Below are 18,409 nucleotides of genomic sequence, written 5' to 3'. Positions count from 1 at the left end.
ATGACCTTAAAATCTTTTTATGTATGTGATGTGTATATTGCATATATATCTTGGATGTTTTGTTTTTGTCCTTCCAAAGTTCCACGTGGCAACTAGTACAGTATGTCAAATATTTCTCACATTAAGCCCCCCAAACAAAAACATACTAAACAAAATGTGTCTCGATGCTGTTGCAGCAGGTAAAGTTTGACAGGGACAAAGATTCATTTTATATAGTTCATGATGCTGCATGAATGACCTGCACTGTTTGTCAGAAATATTCAAGGAAAAAACTAAATAATTAATTGTCATAGGGACAAAAATATTTTTAATAAATACAGTGTGCAATACAGGTACATGGTCAGTATGAACTATTTATGTTCGGTCAATTTTCTCATTTCACCTGCCATCTGCCATTGTGGCCAAAAGTTAATTTTGGACCCTGGTTGTGCCTCACACATTGGCGATGCGTGCCGCCATGCCTGTCTGAGTGTTAAATCACTCTGTTGTGTTGTTTTGTGGTACAGGGCAGTGTTTGTGTGTTTTAGAGCAGTGTGAGCAATCCTGCCTGGCTCGCAGGTCTGCTCAGATCATTTCCAGATGTGCTTTGGCACAAACCTGCAGAAGAGCTCCCTCTCTTTCACTTTCACTTCTTTTTTTTATTTTTTATTTTTTATCTGCATGGCTTGTTTTTACCCAGAAGCACAATGTTTTAGCTTAGACCTTTAATAAATAGCAACCAGCAAACCCCCCCCCCACCACACACACACACACACACACACACACACACACACACACACACTCCCCAATAAACACACGCTACAGTTATATCATCAGTGGTTCCTCACTCAAACTGCTGTGTCAAACCTCCATTTGTGAGCGTAATAAAACCAAACAGCCAGTTTGATAAACATGTGCTGCTTTCCCCCGGCCAAGAGACAGGATCGGAGGAGTGCTTGCATATTCATTCAGGAATTTTCCATTAGCCAATGAATAACAAACTCTCATTGGATCCCCACAGCAAATCTCTCTGTGTCAGGTACAAAGAGAAGTGTCAGTGTGCTGAATTAGAGACAGAGGCATGTCCACAATGTACAGCTCAATCTCCATGAATAGAGACCGGAAGTTGCAGAGTAATGCATAACACTGAAATAAGAACATGAAGCCAACCATTAAGTAACTGATCCCAGTATACATTGCAATATACATTCAGTGACCACTTCATTAGGTAAACCTGTACACCTACTTATTCATGCGATTATCTAATCAGCCAGTCGTGTGGCAGCAGTGCAGTACATAAAATCATGCAGATACGGCCCAGAAGCTTCAGTTAATGTTCACATCAACCATCAGAATGGGAAAAAAATGTGATCTCAGTGATTTCGACCGTGACATGATTTTTGACATGATTATGTGCCAACTCGCTAGAAACTGAGCCATGGGGAGCAGAAAAGAACTGTCAAAATCCTGTGTAACAAGGTAATGGAACTTTATAAAGATGGAAAAGGATATAAAAAGATATCCAAAGCCTTGAAAATGCCAGTCAATACTGTTCAATCACTTATTAAGAAGTAGAACATTCGGGGATCTCTTGATACCAAGCCATGGTCAGGAAGACCAAGAAAGATTTCAGCCACAACTGCCAGAAGAATTGTTCAGGATACAAAGAAAAACCCACAGATAACCTCAGGAGAAATACAGGCTGCTCTGGAAAAAGACAGTGTGGTTGTTTCAAGGAGCACAATATGACGATACTTGAACAAAAATGAGCTGCATGGTCAAGTTGCCAGAAAGAAGACTTTACTGCACCAATGCCACAAAAAAGCCCAGTTACAATATGCCCGACAACACCTTGACACGCCTCACATCTTCTGGCACTGTAATTTGGAGTGACAAGACCTAAATAGAGCTTTATGGTCACAACCATAAGCGCTATGTTTGGAGAGGGGTCAACAAGGCCTATAGTGAAAAGAATACCATCCCCACTGTGAAGCACGGTGGTGGCTCACTGATGTTTTGGGGGTGTGTGAGCTCTAAAGGCACAGGGAATCTTGTGAAAATTGATGGCAAGATGAATACAGCATGTTATCAGAAAATACTGGCAGACAATTTGCATTCTTCTGCATGAAAGCTGCACATGGGATGCTCTTGGACTTTCCAGCACAACAATGACCCTTAGCACAAGGCCAAGTTGACCCTCCAGTGGTTACAGCAGAAAAAGGTGAAGGTTCTGGAGTGGCCATCACAGTCTCCTGACCTTAATATCATCAAGCCACTCTGGGAAGATCTCAAACGTGTGGTTCATGCAAGATGACCAAAGACTTTGCATGACCTGGAGGCATTTTGCCAAGACAAATGGGCAGCTATTCCACCTGCAAGAATTTGGGGCCTCATTGACAACTTTTACAAAAGACTGCACACTGTTATTGATGCTAAAGGGGGCAATACACGGTATTAAGAACTAAGGGTATGCAGACTTTTGAACAGGGGTCATTTCATTTTTTTCTTTGTTGCCATGTTTTGTTTTATGATTGTGCCATTCTGTTATAACCTACAGCTGAATATGAATCCCATAAGAAATAAAAGAAATGTGTTTTGCCTGCTCACTCATGTTTTCTTTAAAAATGGTACATATATGACCAATTCTCCAAGGGTATGCAAACTTTTGAGCACAACTGTATAAGTATATACAGTACATGTGTATGTATACGTATGTATTGGAAAAAATATATATATATATAGAATAATGAAAATGTATTAAATAAATTGAAGAATAAATATTTAATATTATGCACTCCTTCTAGGTCACTAATAAAATGCATGCAAATTCTCCTTTGTATTAAAAGTCAGATTTTCATTGCTTTCCTTGCTCTTTGGAACATTTTCAAATCATGCTGGATAACAAGGATCATCAGGTTTTGCACAAACATGTGGAATCCATGTTAGCTTGAGTGCATTCTGTCATTAAAGCAAAGGGGAACATACCAAGTAGTAAGAAATTCTGGAATTTATGTTAATTTTTCAATTAAAATGTTTACTCAAATTGTTATGCTGATAATATCACTTGTAATGAAAAAGTTTGTATTAAATTTAAAAAGAATGCAAAATAGAAGCATTTTCACGAGGGAAAACAGTCATACGCATGTAACTAGGAGTGTGTATTATCAATGTGTGTTTTCACTTCTAAAGTTCAACCTGTGAAACAGAGCCTGGCAACTAATGACCCATCACCCTCTTCACCATCTGGCCTCTCTCTCACACAGCATGGATACTACCACATCAACTCCCATGTGCAAACTGACAGAAAGCCCTTAAACTGCTTAAAATCTTTACTTAGTCTCTATTACTCTGTATTGTAGTCTCAGCATCAAATGGCATGCCCACGGCCTGTCTGATACATAGTGCACACAAAAATGGCAAGAGTTTTCCCAAAACATCAAGCTCCAATCTGGCTGGGTCAACACAATTTTTGGGAGTCAGAGTGCATAGCTTTTAATCAGTCCACCAAGAAACAATGGGCCTGTTTACATGCACACCAATACCAATACACTGATTACTCCCAAAAATCAGCTTTTAAAAAAAATGTGCATTTACATGACATTAGAAATAATCACGTTATTCTAACTTTTGACCTCAAACCTTGAAGAGGCATGTGCGCAACATTGGATAAGCCGATAAGAACGGCTGTTAAGGTGTTCACAAGTGACGCAAAAATGGCATAATGGGCAAAAATCTACCGTGTTGATCGGTTTATTCTTACGCCGTTTATGACCTTACACCGATAAAGGAAAGCCATTTAATGAGTTTACATGACGACATGCTTTGTTGGCTCATTAAGCATAATCATGTAAGAAAGTGCATGTAAATGCACTCAATGTTCCATGGCTGCTACAATGAATGCTTCAGAGGAAGAACTAGTTGCTGGATGTGCCAAAGTTTGTGAGGAATATACAGTTGGTTTTTTTTTTTTGAGACTCTTAATAGCAAGTAAATGAGATATTGATCACATCAGTTTGTTCTGCCTTGCTCCAGGTTTACATCTTATTTCAGATTCACCTGCCCCTAACTGTCATTTAAAAAAAAGCTAACAGTGGTTGGTCACTTTACATATCAGTCAGAGGGCCCCTTTCTGTCGAATTGGACAGTTCATGGCTAGAATAAGCTGCGATGTGGACCAGAGAAGTAATCCTGAGTAGTGTGGACTGTGAGACTCTGATTTGCTGGACTGACCTGTGTTTGTCCTAGTGCTGTGGATCCCTGTGGAGAGTCAGACTGGTAGCTGTGAGACTGCAAGATACCTTGATCACAGTCGCCTGGAGCAGAAAATCCATCTCTCCACTCCTGTACACACAGAATACAACTTCAAAACAGCCAAGAACCGTATTCCTCATAGCTCACTCACTGTCTTTCACTAACATCAATACTCAGATCAAAATAAAGCAGACCCATTATTTCTCTCTCTGTGTGACTGTGACGAGCAGGTGTGTTAGAGGGTCATAGCGATTAAAGGTCAGGACGGGCGGTCAGCACGCAGTTCATTTGGACAGAGGCAAACCACAAGTCTCGAGTGAGCAGTTGGCTGCACAGTGTGGTGCAATTCACACTGTCTTATGAAAACAGAGTGAGTGAAAACATGAGACACCTGTACTGTGGTGAAACCTGATGTTGCCTGTGAGAGAATTCACAGGCATTGAATGTTTGTTGATATATAGTTTGTGAAAAATAACAGTATAATTTATTCTAACATTCTAATCAAATACAGACTCAAATTGATGTCAAGTGCATGATCCTTAATATAGTATTTATATATATATATATATATATATATATATATATATATATATATATATATATATATATATATATATATATATATAAGTATATATTCATATATTGTATAGTAAATAAAGTATAATAAAATTATTCCAATTGGTTTGTGATTTATTAATAAATAAAACAATAAGCCACTCGAGGAAATGAGCTACAGAGAATTTACCACGGTTAAGAGTTAGGCATGACATTAAGTGCAGTTTCCAAAGAAAACCTTTAACCATGGTAAAATCTATGTAATCCAGACGACATCTTAAACCAGCCTAAGCTGGACTGCTGATCTCCCAGCTTGATCAGGTTGGTCTGTTTGTTAGTTCTTGTTTTATGGTCAGGCTTGGAGACCAGCTGGCCAACTAGCTAAACCTGCTAAGCAGGTTGGCCAGGCTGGAAAACCAGCTAGATTAGCTGAAAACCAACTTGGCTTTGTTCTAAGACCAGTTTAGGCGGGTTTAAGGTTAATTTTCAGAAGGGATGTGCAGCCTCGAGTGGCCTATTTCTTAAATAAACTGCCGGCAACAGCAACATGACACTCAGTGAACAATAAATAGGTGTATTAATAATAAAAATTGCAGTAAACAATTCTTCCTACAAGTAACATAATTTATTAGCCTAACTGTGGGCTGTTTATGGTAGCCAAGCAACGTGGCAACTTGGCACATTAATATAGAGTTTGAAGGCGACACATGCAATCAGGTTTTAGAGTCAAGACTATACATTTAATACAAATCTTTTAAGAAATAGTAGCATTTAAGAGACATTTTCAAATGTTTTTTTCATGCTTCAGTGATGATACCAAATTGCAATTCCATGGTATTTTGATAAACCAAGGTTCTTCTTGATTACCATATTCATATACAATGGTATTAAAAGGTACACTCAGTATTTTTTATACATGCCGTCTCAGACCTACACTAACACCTAGGGCATGGATGCGGCATCATTCAAACGCAAACATTTGCAGTTACCAATGTCACTGTAGAAATACATAGACAGTCAGCCGTGATTAATTTAATCCATGACTGAAAGTGTCCAATAACATGGCGGTTACTGAGATTAAAAGAGCAGTATTTGGCTGGTCATGTGATCTTAACATGGCAGCCCCCATGAGGGGACCCTCTGTTGTAGAATAAAACAGCTTTCTCATGTGAGTGTTCATGATTTTATTTATATGTTCCAAAAGTACAACTTTTAAATGAGGAAAATATTACTGAGTGCACCTTTAAACGGTATTGTAGTGCTACTGGGTCACTCAATGTCAACTCAACCAGAGGTCCCCAGCTCAAAATTCTTTGATCAGTTTTTGATCACATTTGTTTTACTGGTGAAAGAAATACACATATGATGACCAAAGCCAAACTATGAAATGCTATGGATCAATATTTATAGAGTAATCCATTATTCTGTAGAGGATGATCAAAATGACAATTTTCACCTTTGATTTGGGAACAAAACAAAAAATAAATAAATAAAAAAATACCGTAGAAAGGTGGCAGTGTCATTATTTCATTTTTGCACAGATAAAGGTAAGTCTATTACTAAAAGTCAGTTGACTTCAACAAAGTTGGAATAACCCTACTGTACTTCAGAGAATACCATTATTGGTATTACCATCAATGTAGTCTCCAAGCAACATTGTAATACTATGATATCACTTTTTTTGTAAGGCAAATCCACATAAAAATCTTTTCCTCACCAGCTCTTTATCTATTACTGGCAGGATGGTGAATTGCTCATCTGTTGTTTGTGGGTTGCCCAGGTCTTGGCTGCTCCTGGTGGGTTGAGGTGGGGGTTTGCCCTCCAGTCTGCAGACCTGCCGCTCCCCCTTGGTCACTCCAGCTGCCCCAGCACTCAGCTTACGCACCGGATTGGTCAGCCACTTCTTCAGGGTGCTGACAGAGCGACGGGAGCCGGGGGAGTTTGGGGCCGAACTACCCGATGCCTGGGGAGGCAGAGAGGCCACCGAGGTGGAGATACTGCCCTCACTGCCAGCGGCTGAGTATGAGTCTGCACAGATAGAGGGAGGAAAGGAAAAGATGGAAGGGGAGAGAAAGAGAGGAAAGAGGGATTAATTTAATAATAACCATCTGAGAGTACAGGCAACAGAAGGAAAACAAAATAAAGCTGTCTTATACATAAACACACACAGCACAAATACACACATGTACATAGATCCAAACACAAAATCTTCAACAGTAAATATGGGCAGTTCAGGGGGCAATGTGAAGCATTTTTCCCATGTCAGAGTCCAGACCAGTGGTTCTCTAACTTTCTCAGGTTAAATAAATTTGACGACCACCTAACACCCCAAATCTGCATTAATAATATACAGTACAGGTTTAATTAATGTACAAGTTATTCTTAGTTTATATCTTGATATAGCCTTACTTTTACGACCCATAATTTTATTTCATTAAACTTAACAAAACTGTGACTTTTAGCTAATGAACCTAAACCTTAACTGCTATCAAGCAAAGTTGGACCAAACACTTACATACACTGATGTATATAATTTTTAGTTATGTTACTGAAGTGACAAAATTGAAACACTTTAATGCAAATTAATGTGGCTACATAAGTAAATGCATTGGGCTTTATGAACTAACAATGAACAATATGTTTTTACAGCATTTATTAAAGGTACAGTTCACCCGAACAATTTCTTATAATTTACTCACCCTCATGTCATCCCACATGTGTATGACTTTCTTTCTTCTGCAAAACACAAACAGAAATTTTTAGAAGAATACTTCAGCTCTGTAGATCCAGACAATGCCAGTGAATGGGTACCAAATTTAGAAGCTCCAAAAGCACATAAAGGAAGCATAAAAATAATCCATACAACTCGAATCCAGTAGTTAAATCTGTCTTCAGAAGCAATATAACAAGTGTGGGTTAGAAACAGATCAATATTTAAGTCTTTTTTACTATCAATCTTCACTTTCACATTCTTCTTCTTTTGTTTTTGTCATTCCGCATTCTTCGTACATATCGGCACCTACTGGGCAGGGCGGAGAATTTTTCTTATATACTTTTATCCATTTCTCACACACACCTATCATATACCTTCTGAAGATATAGATTTAACCACTGGAGTCATATGGATTACATTTATACTGCCTTTATGTGATTTTTGGAGCTTCAAAATTTTGGTACCGATTCACTTGCATTGTGGGGAACAATAGAGCTTTTCTTCTAAAATCTTTATTTGCGTTCAGCAGAAGAAAGAAAGTCATACACATCTGGGATGGCGTGAGTAAATGATGAGAGAAGTTTCATTTTTGGGTGAACTATTACTTTAACCTACGATAATTTACAATGAAATGAAAGTACAATTGTTAATTGTTAGTTAATATTGGTTGATAATCCATGAACTAATGTTAACATATACAACTTTTAATAATTTTTTTTTTTTTTACATTAACCAAGAGCAATAAGTGCTCCAAACACATTGGTAATTTAGGCAATTAATGTTAACGAGGAACAAACTTTATTGTAAAATTTTACTATTAATGTTAAAATGTTAAAATGATCAGTTGTATTTGTTAACATTAAATACCTATGTGATTTAACAATGAAAAATATTGTTACAGCACTTATTAATCTTGGTTAATGTTAATTTCAGTTAATCAGTTAATGTAATTTTAGTGCTATTTTGACCATTTTAATCATTTTATTTAGTTAGGTCTGTTTTTTTTTTTTTTTATGTATTTTTTTTTTATCAGCCAATCAATTTGCAGACCATTTGGAATACTTCAGGGATCATGAATGATCCATGGACCACAGTATGAGAACCACTTTTTGCAGAGACACTGTAAGCATCTGTGTGTCTGTATATGACATGTGTACACAGGCCCCCTGCCGCACATCCCAGTTAGTGTTAATCAGATGAGGGCCAATCAAACTGGTTCAGGGTAGACTTAGAAAAGCTGCACTGGTTAGCCAAGCTGTCATGTGACCCTGAGGACATAAATAAAGTCCCCGCCCCAAACTTGAGGCTCAATCTGAGACTGCCGTGCTGGTGTCACAGGGACCCTGGGAAAGGAGCAGAGGGGGATGTGCAGAGGAAGCACACTTTAATCCTCATCCACAGGAAGGTCACCAAATTATTTTTTTTCTCTCTCCACGTTTTGCCTCCTCCCCTCCCCTGACTTTCTTCCTTACCAAGAACAGTGGCTGAGGTTATCAGCAGCAGCAAGGACTGTCTTCGCCTGGTTCAGTGTCTCACCCTTCTAATCCAGCCCCTTTTTGACCCCCTGATTCAGCCCAACACAGCCTGACAGCATGGCACAAACACACACACATAATGTCTGTCCAGAGGCATGCAGTGCTGTGCCCACTGCCCAGATGTCAAAGATGTGTCATACCCGCTGTATACCATGGCGTGGTATTTTTATAATTGGGAAACAGAGAAATGAATGTAATGGCTGGGAAACAATTGGTAATACATGTGTTCATAAGACATAGGCTTGAATCTGGCCTGCATCATGTCCTGATCTAATTTCTCCCTCTTTCCCTCCTGTCTATCTCACTTGTCTTGTAAAAGAGAGACGATAAACAGTTTGACCAATATTTTTACCAATATTCATTAATATCGGGTCTAATAAATGGGACCAGTTGTTGGGTCTCTAAACAATAGCATTCAACAATGGTATAACACACTATGCATTCAACAGGAAACAATGGTGTTCATAAGTAAAGTAACTTACTTATTTAATATATTGTTTGCATAAATTACTCAACTTTTTACATATCCACCATTCATTGTCAAGTGAGAAACCCAAAGCATTTAAAGTTTAGCAGTTAGATTTACCCTGTAACAAAGATGAAAAAAAAAATAGTATTTTAGATTGTAAAACAACTTTTGGTAACACTTTCTATGAAGCCCATATCTATAATGCATTGCAAAGGCATTATAATGCATTAGTAATGTCTCATACCCCTTATAATACTGTATGCTATAACTTCTCATAAATAATTGTAACCACAGTTATAATACATTATAATACTTACCTATTCATAGTTATACATTAGAGTATAATGCATTATAACACCAGCAACATCCAATTTTATCTGCAGAAGTTATAATGTTTTATATATATTTGTAATATATATACAGGGTTGGGAGGGTTACTTTTGAAATGTATTCCACTACAGATTTCAGAATACATGCTGTAAAATTTCATTTGTAACGTATTTCGTTAGATTACTCAAGGTCAGTAATGTACTCTAAATACTTTGGATTACTTCTTCAGCACTGGTAGATTTTTTCACTTGTTTCGACTATAAAAACTCTGCCAGTACAGTAAGACAAAATACACATGTTAAAAATACATTCTCTGAAAAACCTAAATATCTTATGCAGTGTTGTTTCTAAAACAAGATAAATCAAATTGATCTTGTTTTAAGGATTTTTAGACATTTTTACAGGAAAACAATACAAAAATTATTATCAAAAATATGATTTGTGCCCTAATATCAAAGGTCTTACTAGAAAAAAAGCAATTATGATCCAACGTGAATTTTCTTGATAAAAAATATGATCATGCCTGGTAACGTGCATGTAAAATGGCTAGAAATAGCATTTTAGCTTAGCGTAAAGCTGACAATTTACACAAGGTTTATTTCTATTTCTTCTGCTCCAAACTTAATTCAAACGTACTTATACGAATGTAACACATCATAAGAAAGTGTTTCACTGCTGTTCAAATGCACTTTGGATCACATCATTTATATGTATAAATGTTTTCCATCTGAAAGCACTAAATATTAAATGAAACAAATGACAATTAAAAAAGTAATCTCTTCAGTAATCAAAATACTTTTTGAATTTAACTGTATTCTAAATACCAATGATTTAAACTGTAACTGTAGTGGAATACAGTTACTTATATTTTTTATTTTAAATACATATTCCCGTTACATGTATTTCGGCACTCCCCAACACTGTATATGGGGTAGTTATGCTTTAAGTAAAGAGACAAAAGCAATGTCTTCTTATAAACGTCCATAAGATATGTGTTTATAAGATTACAACTCATGCTGGAAATTATTTACATTACACATGCACAAAATACAAAATAACACCCATTCAATGTAAATGTTGAGATACTAAGAAAAACACTTGTAAAGCTACAAGGTTAAAATATATCAGAAAATATACAACAGTTAGTTCTGGTCCTTGAATCTGATTGGACGAGAGACGTTCCATGAGTATTGATGTCTCAGAACATCAGCACTCAGATGCTTCACTGTTTGTATCACTCCGCTTGTGTTCGTACCATTCTAAAATAAAGTGTAAGAGCAGTGCAGATGTGTAAAAAGCTAGATGTGTCTCTTTACATTTATTTTTGTGACATCGCAGATTTTAGCCAGCAGGTGGCAGCAGATTTTAGCCAGCAGGTGGCAGCAGAGTGTAAATGAGTCAGCTGAGGTGACATGCATCCAGTCAGTCAGTATTTTCATTCATCGGCATTCTGTGATTTCTCAGATTACTACTACACTACTAAAGCTTGGAAAAACAGCTTTAAACTAACAACTTCAGCATTAAGGCTCATCACAGCTGAGAGACACAACAGACTGATTAATTACACAAACTCAAGGCGCTTACGTCTTACCAGAGTTTCCACATTGGAAAGGACATACTGTTCAAAATGGCGGAGGAGATTGCAGTTCCTACAGTGAATGACTACCGTGAAATAGGGAGGAATACCCTGCTTGGACGGCTATTTTTCCACAGAGAAAATAGGAAGCATTTGTCAAAAATGACATTATCTTCAGAAAGCTTACTAAAACACTACAGCATCTCTGCTTGGGAGTGGCAACAGACGCACACACTCCATATCTCCCTCTCTCCCTCTCTCCCTCACAAACACGCACACACACACACATATCCATCCATCCTTGTTTCTCCAATGACATGTTAGAAACAGCCCAATGATACTAGTTTTAAAGTGACATTTTTAAGAGGCTTGGATACATCATTTGGTTTGAACCAGCAACGGCAGATTCTGATCCGTCATGTAAGAAAGTAGTTCCATGCACAAATGCGTTTTTTTGTGTAAACACACCCAATTACAATATTTTAAAAAATCAAACTGATTCTATACTGGACTATTCAATAAATGTTAATGTTTGTGAATCTTATTTGGAGAATTATTTTATAAATAACTTCCATTGTATAAGTTTGTCTTGTAATGCATTGTATGTTACAAGTTTATGTTATGGCTGTTTATAAGAAGATATTGCTTTTGTAACTTTACTTAATGCAGGCAAAGACCACTTATAATATGATAATCTCATAAAGCCTTTTGGCTGTTTACACTATGCTGATTTTGCATGACAGCATTTATACGATTAACTTTATTAGCTTCCGCTGCGTTAAAATTGGATGTTGCTTGTGCTATAATGCATTATACTCTTAAGTATAACTATGAATAGGGGAAGTCTTATAATGTATTTTATCTGTAATTATAATTATTTATGAGAAGTTATAACTTATTATAAGGTGTATTATGAGACATTATGAATGCAATAAAATTAGTGTATAATGCCTTTACAATGCATTGTAATGTATGGGCTTCATGGGGGCCTGGGTAGCTCGGCGAGTAAAGACGCTGACTACCACCCCTGGAGTTCGCGAGTTCGAATCCAGGGCGTGCTGAGTGACTCCAGCCAGGTCTCCTAAGCAACCAAATTGGCCCGGTTGCTAGGGAGGGTAGAGTCACATGGGGTAACCTCCTCGTGGTCGCTATAATGTGGTTCGCTCTCGGTGGGGTGCGTGGTGAGTTGTGCGTGGATGCCGCGGTGGACGGCATGAAGCCTCCACACGCACTATGTCTCCGCGGTAATGTGCTCAACAAGCCACGTGATAAGATGGGGTTGACAGTCTCAGACGCGGAGGCTCGTCCTCCGCCATGCGGAGATTCATCCTCTGCCACCCGTATTGAGGCGAGTCACTACACCACCATGAGGACTTAGTGTGCATTGGGAATTGGGCATTCCAAATTGGGGAGAAAATTGAAAATAAATAAATAAATAAATAAATATAGGCTTCATAAAAAAATGTTACCCAAATTTTCATAAATATGACATCATAAATATTATTATTATTAATATAATTATAATCTATATTATGTTTTTCTTTTTGTAAGTAGTCTAATGATTTAGTTATTAACTTGATTGTAGTTAATAAAACTACACTTAAACAATATTTGCCTGTTTTTAAAATTTACTTATTTCATTGTATGGCAAAATTTCATCAGACTGAATTGAGTAATCCTTATGTAGTGTGTCATGTGTATTTTGTTGATGTATGTGTTTGGTAACGTTGTCAGTTTCTGTCAAGCCATGTTTATGTCAAGCAATGTTTATGTCAAGCCGAGTTTTAAGTCAAGTCAAGTTCATGTTTATGTTTCATGTTTCCAGTTGGACCTGGAGATGGTTCCCGCCCTTGTACCCACCCTTAGTTCTCCTGAGCAGGCAAGGGGAACTTTAAACCCTCCGACCCCGCCTTGTCCCTCCGAGCCCTGGACTCCGCCTTGGCCTGTCAGTCCCTTGTCATTGCCTCAGCTCTGCGTTCCCTCGGCTCCACTGCGGTCCTTCAGCCTGTCGGCTTTGCCGGGGTCCCTCGTCCCTCCGGCTCCTCCTTGGTCTGTCGGTCACCTGGCTCCGCCCTAGCTCTCCGATCTTCTGGCTGTGCCTCATCCCTCCGATCCGTCAGCTCCACTGGGGACCTCCTTCCCTCCACCTTGGTCCTCAGTCCCACTGGCTCCGCTTCAGTCTTCCGATCCCCCAGCTCCGCCATGCTCCTCCGAGCCTCCAGCACTGCCATGGTCCTCCCTGCCATCGACTCCACCCCGGCCCTTCGAGTCTTTGGCTACTCTCCGGGCACCAAGTTCCATGGTGTCGCCCTTCAAGTCTCTCACAGCTCTGCTTTCCATGGCTCCGCCCCTCAAGTCTCTCACAGCCCCACCTTCCATGGCTCCGCCCATCGAGCCTCTCATGGCTCCACCCCCCACGGGCTCCGCCCTGATCCCATGCTCCACGCGATGCCAAGCCATGCCTCAAGAACCCCTCCCAAGCTCCCTATTGAACTTTGGAAATGATGCCATGTTTTGTGTTTTGTTCATGTGTTGGGGCGTCAGGAGCTTCCCCTTAGTGGGGGGGGATATGTCATGTGTATTTTGTTGATGTAAATCCATGTTTATGTCAAGCCAAGTTTTAAGTCAAGTCATGATCATTTTTATGTTTCACATTTGTAGTTTTGATTTTCACATTTATTAATAAATTGCACTTGGGTTCTTCATTTCATCATCATCATCTTCATCATTGCCAACAGCAGCAACGTTACATAGTGTCCATATTATGAATTCAAAATAAATGTGAAGAATTTCATTAAAATAAATGAGAACTTTACAAAATAAAAATAAAATAAAAAATTTAATTAAAAATACGATAAAAAATAAAATATGTTTTAACCAATTTAGTCTGTTAAATGGCCAAGCAGCTACACTAATTTGATTTGGCAAAGTTAGCAAAGTTAAGCATATTTAAATAAATCTATTTCAAACCATTGGTTTAAATCTTACTTATGCTGCAATTTGTATTTTATTTTAATTATTTATTTATTTTGAATTTTTTTAGTCTTGTCTGCATATTTGTTATCGGACACTTAAAATAATTGGTATCAGTATTGGTCATTAAAAACAACAACAGTAGGTCACTAGAAAACAAACATTGTCAGATCCATTGCACTGTGAGTTGTCATGGAAATGCAGGTTCAAATACGATCATGTCCCGAGCCTATTCTCCCTGCACTATCTGGTCTATCTTGTCTGTCCTGTACAAGAAAGGGGAAAAAATACAGACAACAAGTCACTGGCTAGAGATTAACTGCAAGGTCCCACTTAATTTATATAAGTTACTGTTTTGTGTACCAGAACTGACCTAGAATTTGTGCTGATACACAGAGAAACAACCCCTGTTGAGATCAAATCCACAAACTTTCCACTTTCGTTGGGGAATAATCAGTGAAATAATGTTGCTGACCTCAGCCCAAATGGAATTCTGCAGAACCTAAAGTGAAGGGATTAGAACTCTTATTGCTGTTTAAACAGTGGGGAAAAGCTGCTTTCCTGATACCATGTCGCTGTGTGCCCAGAGGGGGACTGCTCTCTGTGTGAACAGCATGTCAGACTGTCGTCCTGTGTCTCCACATGAGGCATAAGAAAGAGGAATGGTTTCATTCCCCACTCAGTATGAATCCGACGGATTTAGAAAGAGTGGCAGTTATGAAAAAGCGAAATCCAATTCATTACCCTGTTTTGTTTTTTGAGCAGGGAACTGAATGTTATCAGGAACCAAGGGCTGTTTGAAAACGGCAACTGCTGCTTACCGTATCCTCCACAAATCAGTGGTGACACCCACATAAAACAATGTGTATTCCATCACTGTAACCCACATGCAGATTAAAAACCCGGTTATTTGTTGGTGTAATCATAATGCAATGGTGCAAAGCATGCAAAGTCCAGGACGCAGGTCCAAGCTTTTCTGAATTACATTAAAACTGTAATGCACACCTCACACAGAGAGGCTGAAATTGCAGGAAGAATGGAGGTTGTGTGACAGGAAGGCAAGTGCTGCTCCATTTTGACTGCTGGTAAACAGAGGGGCTGAATTGATCTGAAAGCTCCAAAGCTCTGCTTAAGTGCTGGTGATGTGTGGAGAGAGCGATCCTCTTAATATGGCTGTGACTGAGTGCCAATGCTCAACACATTAGAGAGGATTTTTCTAAACTCTTAATACCCCAGACAGCCACAGAGAAGGGGAATAGAGAGAGATGATTTGTAATAAGATGATTTTATACAACATCCTTTAAATCGGTATCTGTATACAGTACTGTATATTGTGATTATACAGGTCACTGAGTATTTTTACTATCAAAAAGCTGCAGCAAATCTTCCAATAAGAAAGAAAAAATATGGAATGGACTTTGTACCTCTTTGCGACAGGACTACCAGGCGCCACTCGTTCATTGTCCGCAGTGAGCGAGTTGGCACATAGACCTGGAGGAGTGAATTAAAGTTAGAAGGTGCTGTTCCATTGGCTGTCCTGAAGGCCAGAGTCAAAGCCTGGAATTTGATGCGGGCAGCTACTGGCAGCCAGTGGAGTGAAATCTAGAGTGGGGTGAAGTGAGCCCTCTTTGATTGACTGAAGACCAGATCCACTGCAGTCATTTAATCGTGCAAATGAAGTCCAGTCTTGAACTGACCATAGCTTGGATCAGGAGCTGTGTAGCATATTCAGACAGAAAAGGTCTGATTTCCCTTATGTTGTGAGTCACGAACCTGCAAGCCTGGATGGGTTGGGTTGGTATTTATTATGCTGCACCTGTGATGAACCGCCCTCCCTCAATATCTTTAAATATGCAAGCCATGCTTATAAATATTCATAACAGAAAACACAATTAAATAGCACATTTTGTAATGTATAAGTATGAGCTATATGTCTTATAAATTTTGGGTCTGTTCCAAAACTTAGTGAGCTGTCTCACTGTATCCTGCCTACTTAGGCAGCTGCCTTCTATGGCAGCATCCTTACTGAAAAGATGCCTCATAAGAGAGCAATTTGGAACGCTCTACATAGGCGGCAGCTCTACGCATCATTCAAATAGTGCTCCTCATGAGCAGCAAACAAGACACGACTCGCAACTGATTCTAATACAGGTGAAGTGAGAGAAACGACGCAATCTGTAACAAGGTTCAAGGAATGAGGAAGCGGAAGACAGTGAATCCAACTCAAAGGTAAATGTATTAATAACAGAAAACATTTTCTAAACATTTACGCTTGACGGCATAACGCTAAAGATTCACAGATACACTCAAACGCTCTGGGAATGGCAACGGCCAACACACACACAACATGTCATCTGGGCTCTCTCTCCCACTCTGAGGTCTGGCCTCTTTTTATTTGCCCCGTCTCTCACTGTGAACATAGAAACAGCAATTAACAGCAATTGATCTCAGATGAAAAGCCTTACTACTTTCTCTCTGCCCAGACGAACGCTCGACCACACCCTCACGATGACACCTCCCCTTCCCCAGCGTCAGCCTGATGTGGAGCAGCCGCAGGCGGCCCAGGCTACACCTCCCCAGCCAGCGCTTCGCACATCCCACACCGATTTACTTCTCACAGGACCCATCCACACACAACCCCTTCAATAATGATCGAAAAGCCAGCCAATTAGTTCCCAAAATTAGCGGATGGGTGAGGCGAGGACTAACCACCGCCTCAGTACTATGCTTTGTCCCTGGAATATTACCTTGACGGTCACTATAGGATAATTATAAATATCTCTGTGCACACACCTCACCTTCACCCAATTATTTGCCTCCAACGTACGTCCCTGTCCGATCGGGGGCGGTCTGTGGAGTGTCGGGGATCCGGATCAAGGCCCCCACCTCCATTACTGGGCACTGCTCTCGAACATGACCCGGCTCCCCAGAACTCCAGCAGATCAACCGCCGGCAGGCTACACGGAGCTGCTGGGCAAAGGCAAACAGGCGGCTGACCTCGCTCAGCGTCATGGAGCAGAAACGCTGGCGGTGTTCTTCAGGGCTGTGGACAACCCATTGCAAGATGGACTTCTTCAGTACCGAGTAGTCCAGGAGGTTGCCGACCGGAAGCTTTTGCGCCACGATCTGGGCTTCCCCGGTCAGCAGCGGCAGAAGGTGCTCCGCCCACTGTTCCGGCAGCCACTTCAGAGCTTCGCCGGTGTGCTCGAAGAGCTCATGGTATGCCTCCAGATCATCTTGAGGCCCCATCTTCATGAGCAACACGCGGGGATGAGCTGGCCGCCCCCTCCTGGGGTACTAAGCTCCGCAGCACCCGCCGGTCCTCCTCCTGGGCCTGAAGGAGCACCTCGAAATGCTGTTGCTGCTCTCTTAGAAGATCCAGGAGGGCCTGGTGTTGTCCCTGGTGGATGCTGGCAAGGGACCGGAAAACATCCTCCAGCGGCGACAATTCCATGACAGCGTATCCTTCTTCCTCAAATCCTGGGTTTCGGCACCAGTGTAAGAAGGTTCAAGGAATGAGGAAGCGGGAGATGGTGAATCCAACTCAAAGGTAAATTTATTAATAACAGAAAATACGTTCACTTGGTGTAACGCTTAAAATTCAAAGATACACTCAAACGCTCTGGGAATGACAGTGGCCAACACACACACGACTTGTCATCTGGGCTCTCTCTCCCACTCTGAGGTCTGGCCCTTTTTTATTTCCCCCATCTCTCACTGTGAACATAGAAACAGCAATTACCAGCAATTCATCTCAGGTGAAAACCCTTACCGCTTCTTCTCTCCCCAGATGAACGCTCGACCACGCCCTCACCTCTACACAATCCTCTAATGAGCTAATACACACGATACACACACATTTTGGGTGAAACAGTCGATTTTGTGTCATATTAAACTGTTATGTATCGATACTTTTCAGTACTAAATGGATTATAAGGGTATTTATTAACTACATCGCCGAGTTCATCACAGCGCATTCTGGGATTGCCTACCCAGGGAAGGATACATCCGATGCTACCTTAAAATTT

General features: G+C 39.9%; 1 protein-coding gene across 3 annotated transcripts in view; it reads right to left on the bottom strand.

Moving 5' to 3' along the window:
* LOC127419158 (rho guanine nucleotide exchange factor 25-like) overlaps positions 1 to 18,409 on the bottom strand; it is a 131,820-nt gene that overhangs the window by 35,128 nt on the left and 78,283 nt on the right. For all 3 annotated transcript variants that reach the window (XM_051660330.1, XM_051660331.1, XM_051660332.1), the window contains 2 exons: positions 6,503 to 6,813; positions 4,210 to 4,320 (listed from right to left, as the gene is read on the bottom strand). In XM_051660330.1, coding sequence (XP_051516290.1) covers positions 4,210 to 4,320; positions 6,503 to 6,813 — 422 coding nt within the window. The remainder of the gene's footprint in view (positions 1 to 4,209; positions 4,321 to 6,502; positions 6,814 to 18,409) is intronic.

This window comes from Myxocyprinus asiaticus, chromosome 28 (genome assembly GCF_019703515.2).
Source record: "Myxocyprinus asiaticus isolate MX2 ecotype Aquarium Trade chromosome 28, UBuf_Myxa_2, whole genome shotgun sequence".
Taxonomy (NCBI): Eukaryota; Metazoa; Chordata; class Actinopteri; order Cypriniformes; family Catostomidae; genus Myxocyprinus; species Myxocyprinus asiaticus.
Note: the sequence above shows the minus strand (reverse complement) of the source record. Positions and strands in the feature narration are given on the sequence as shown.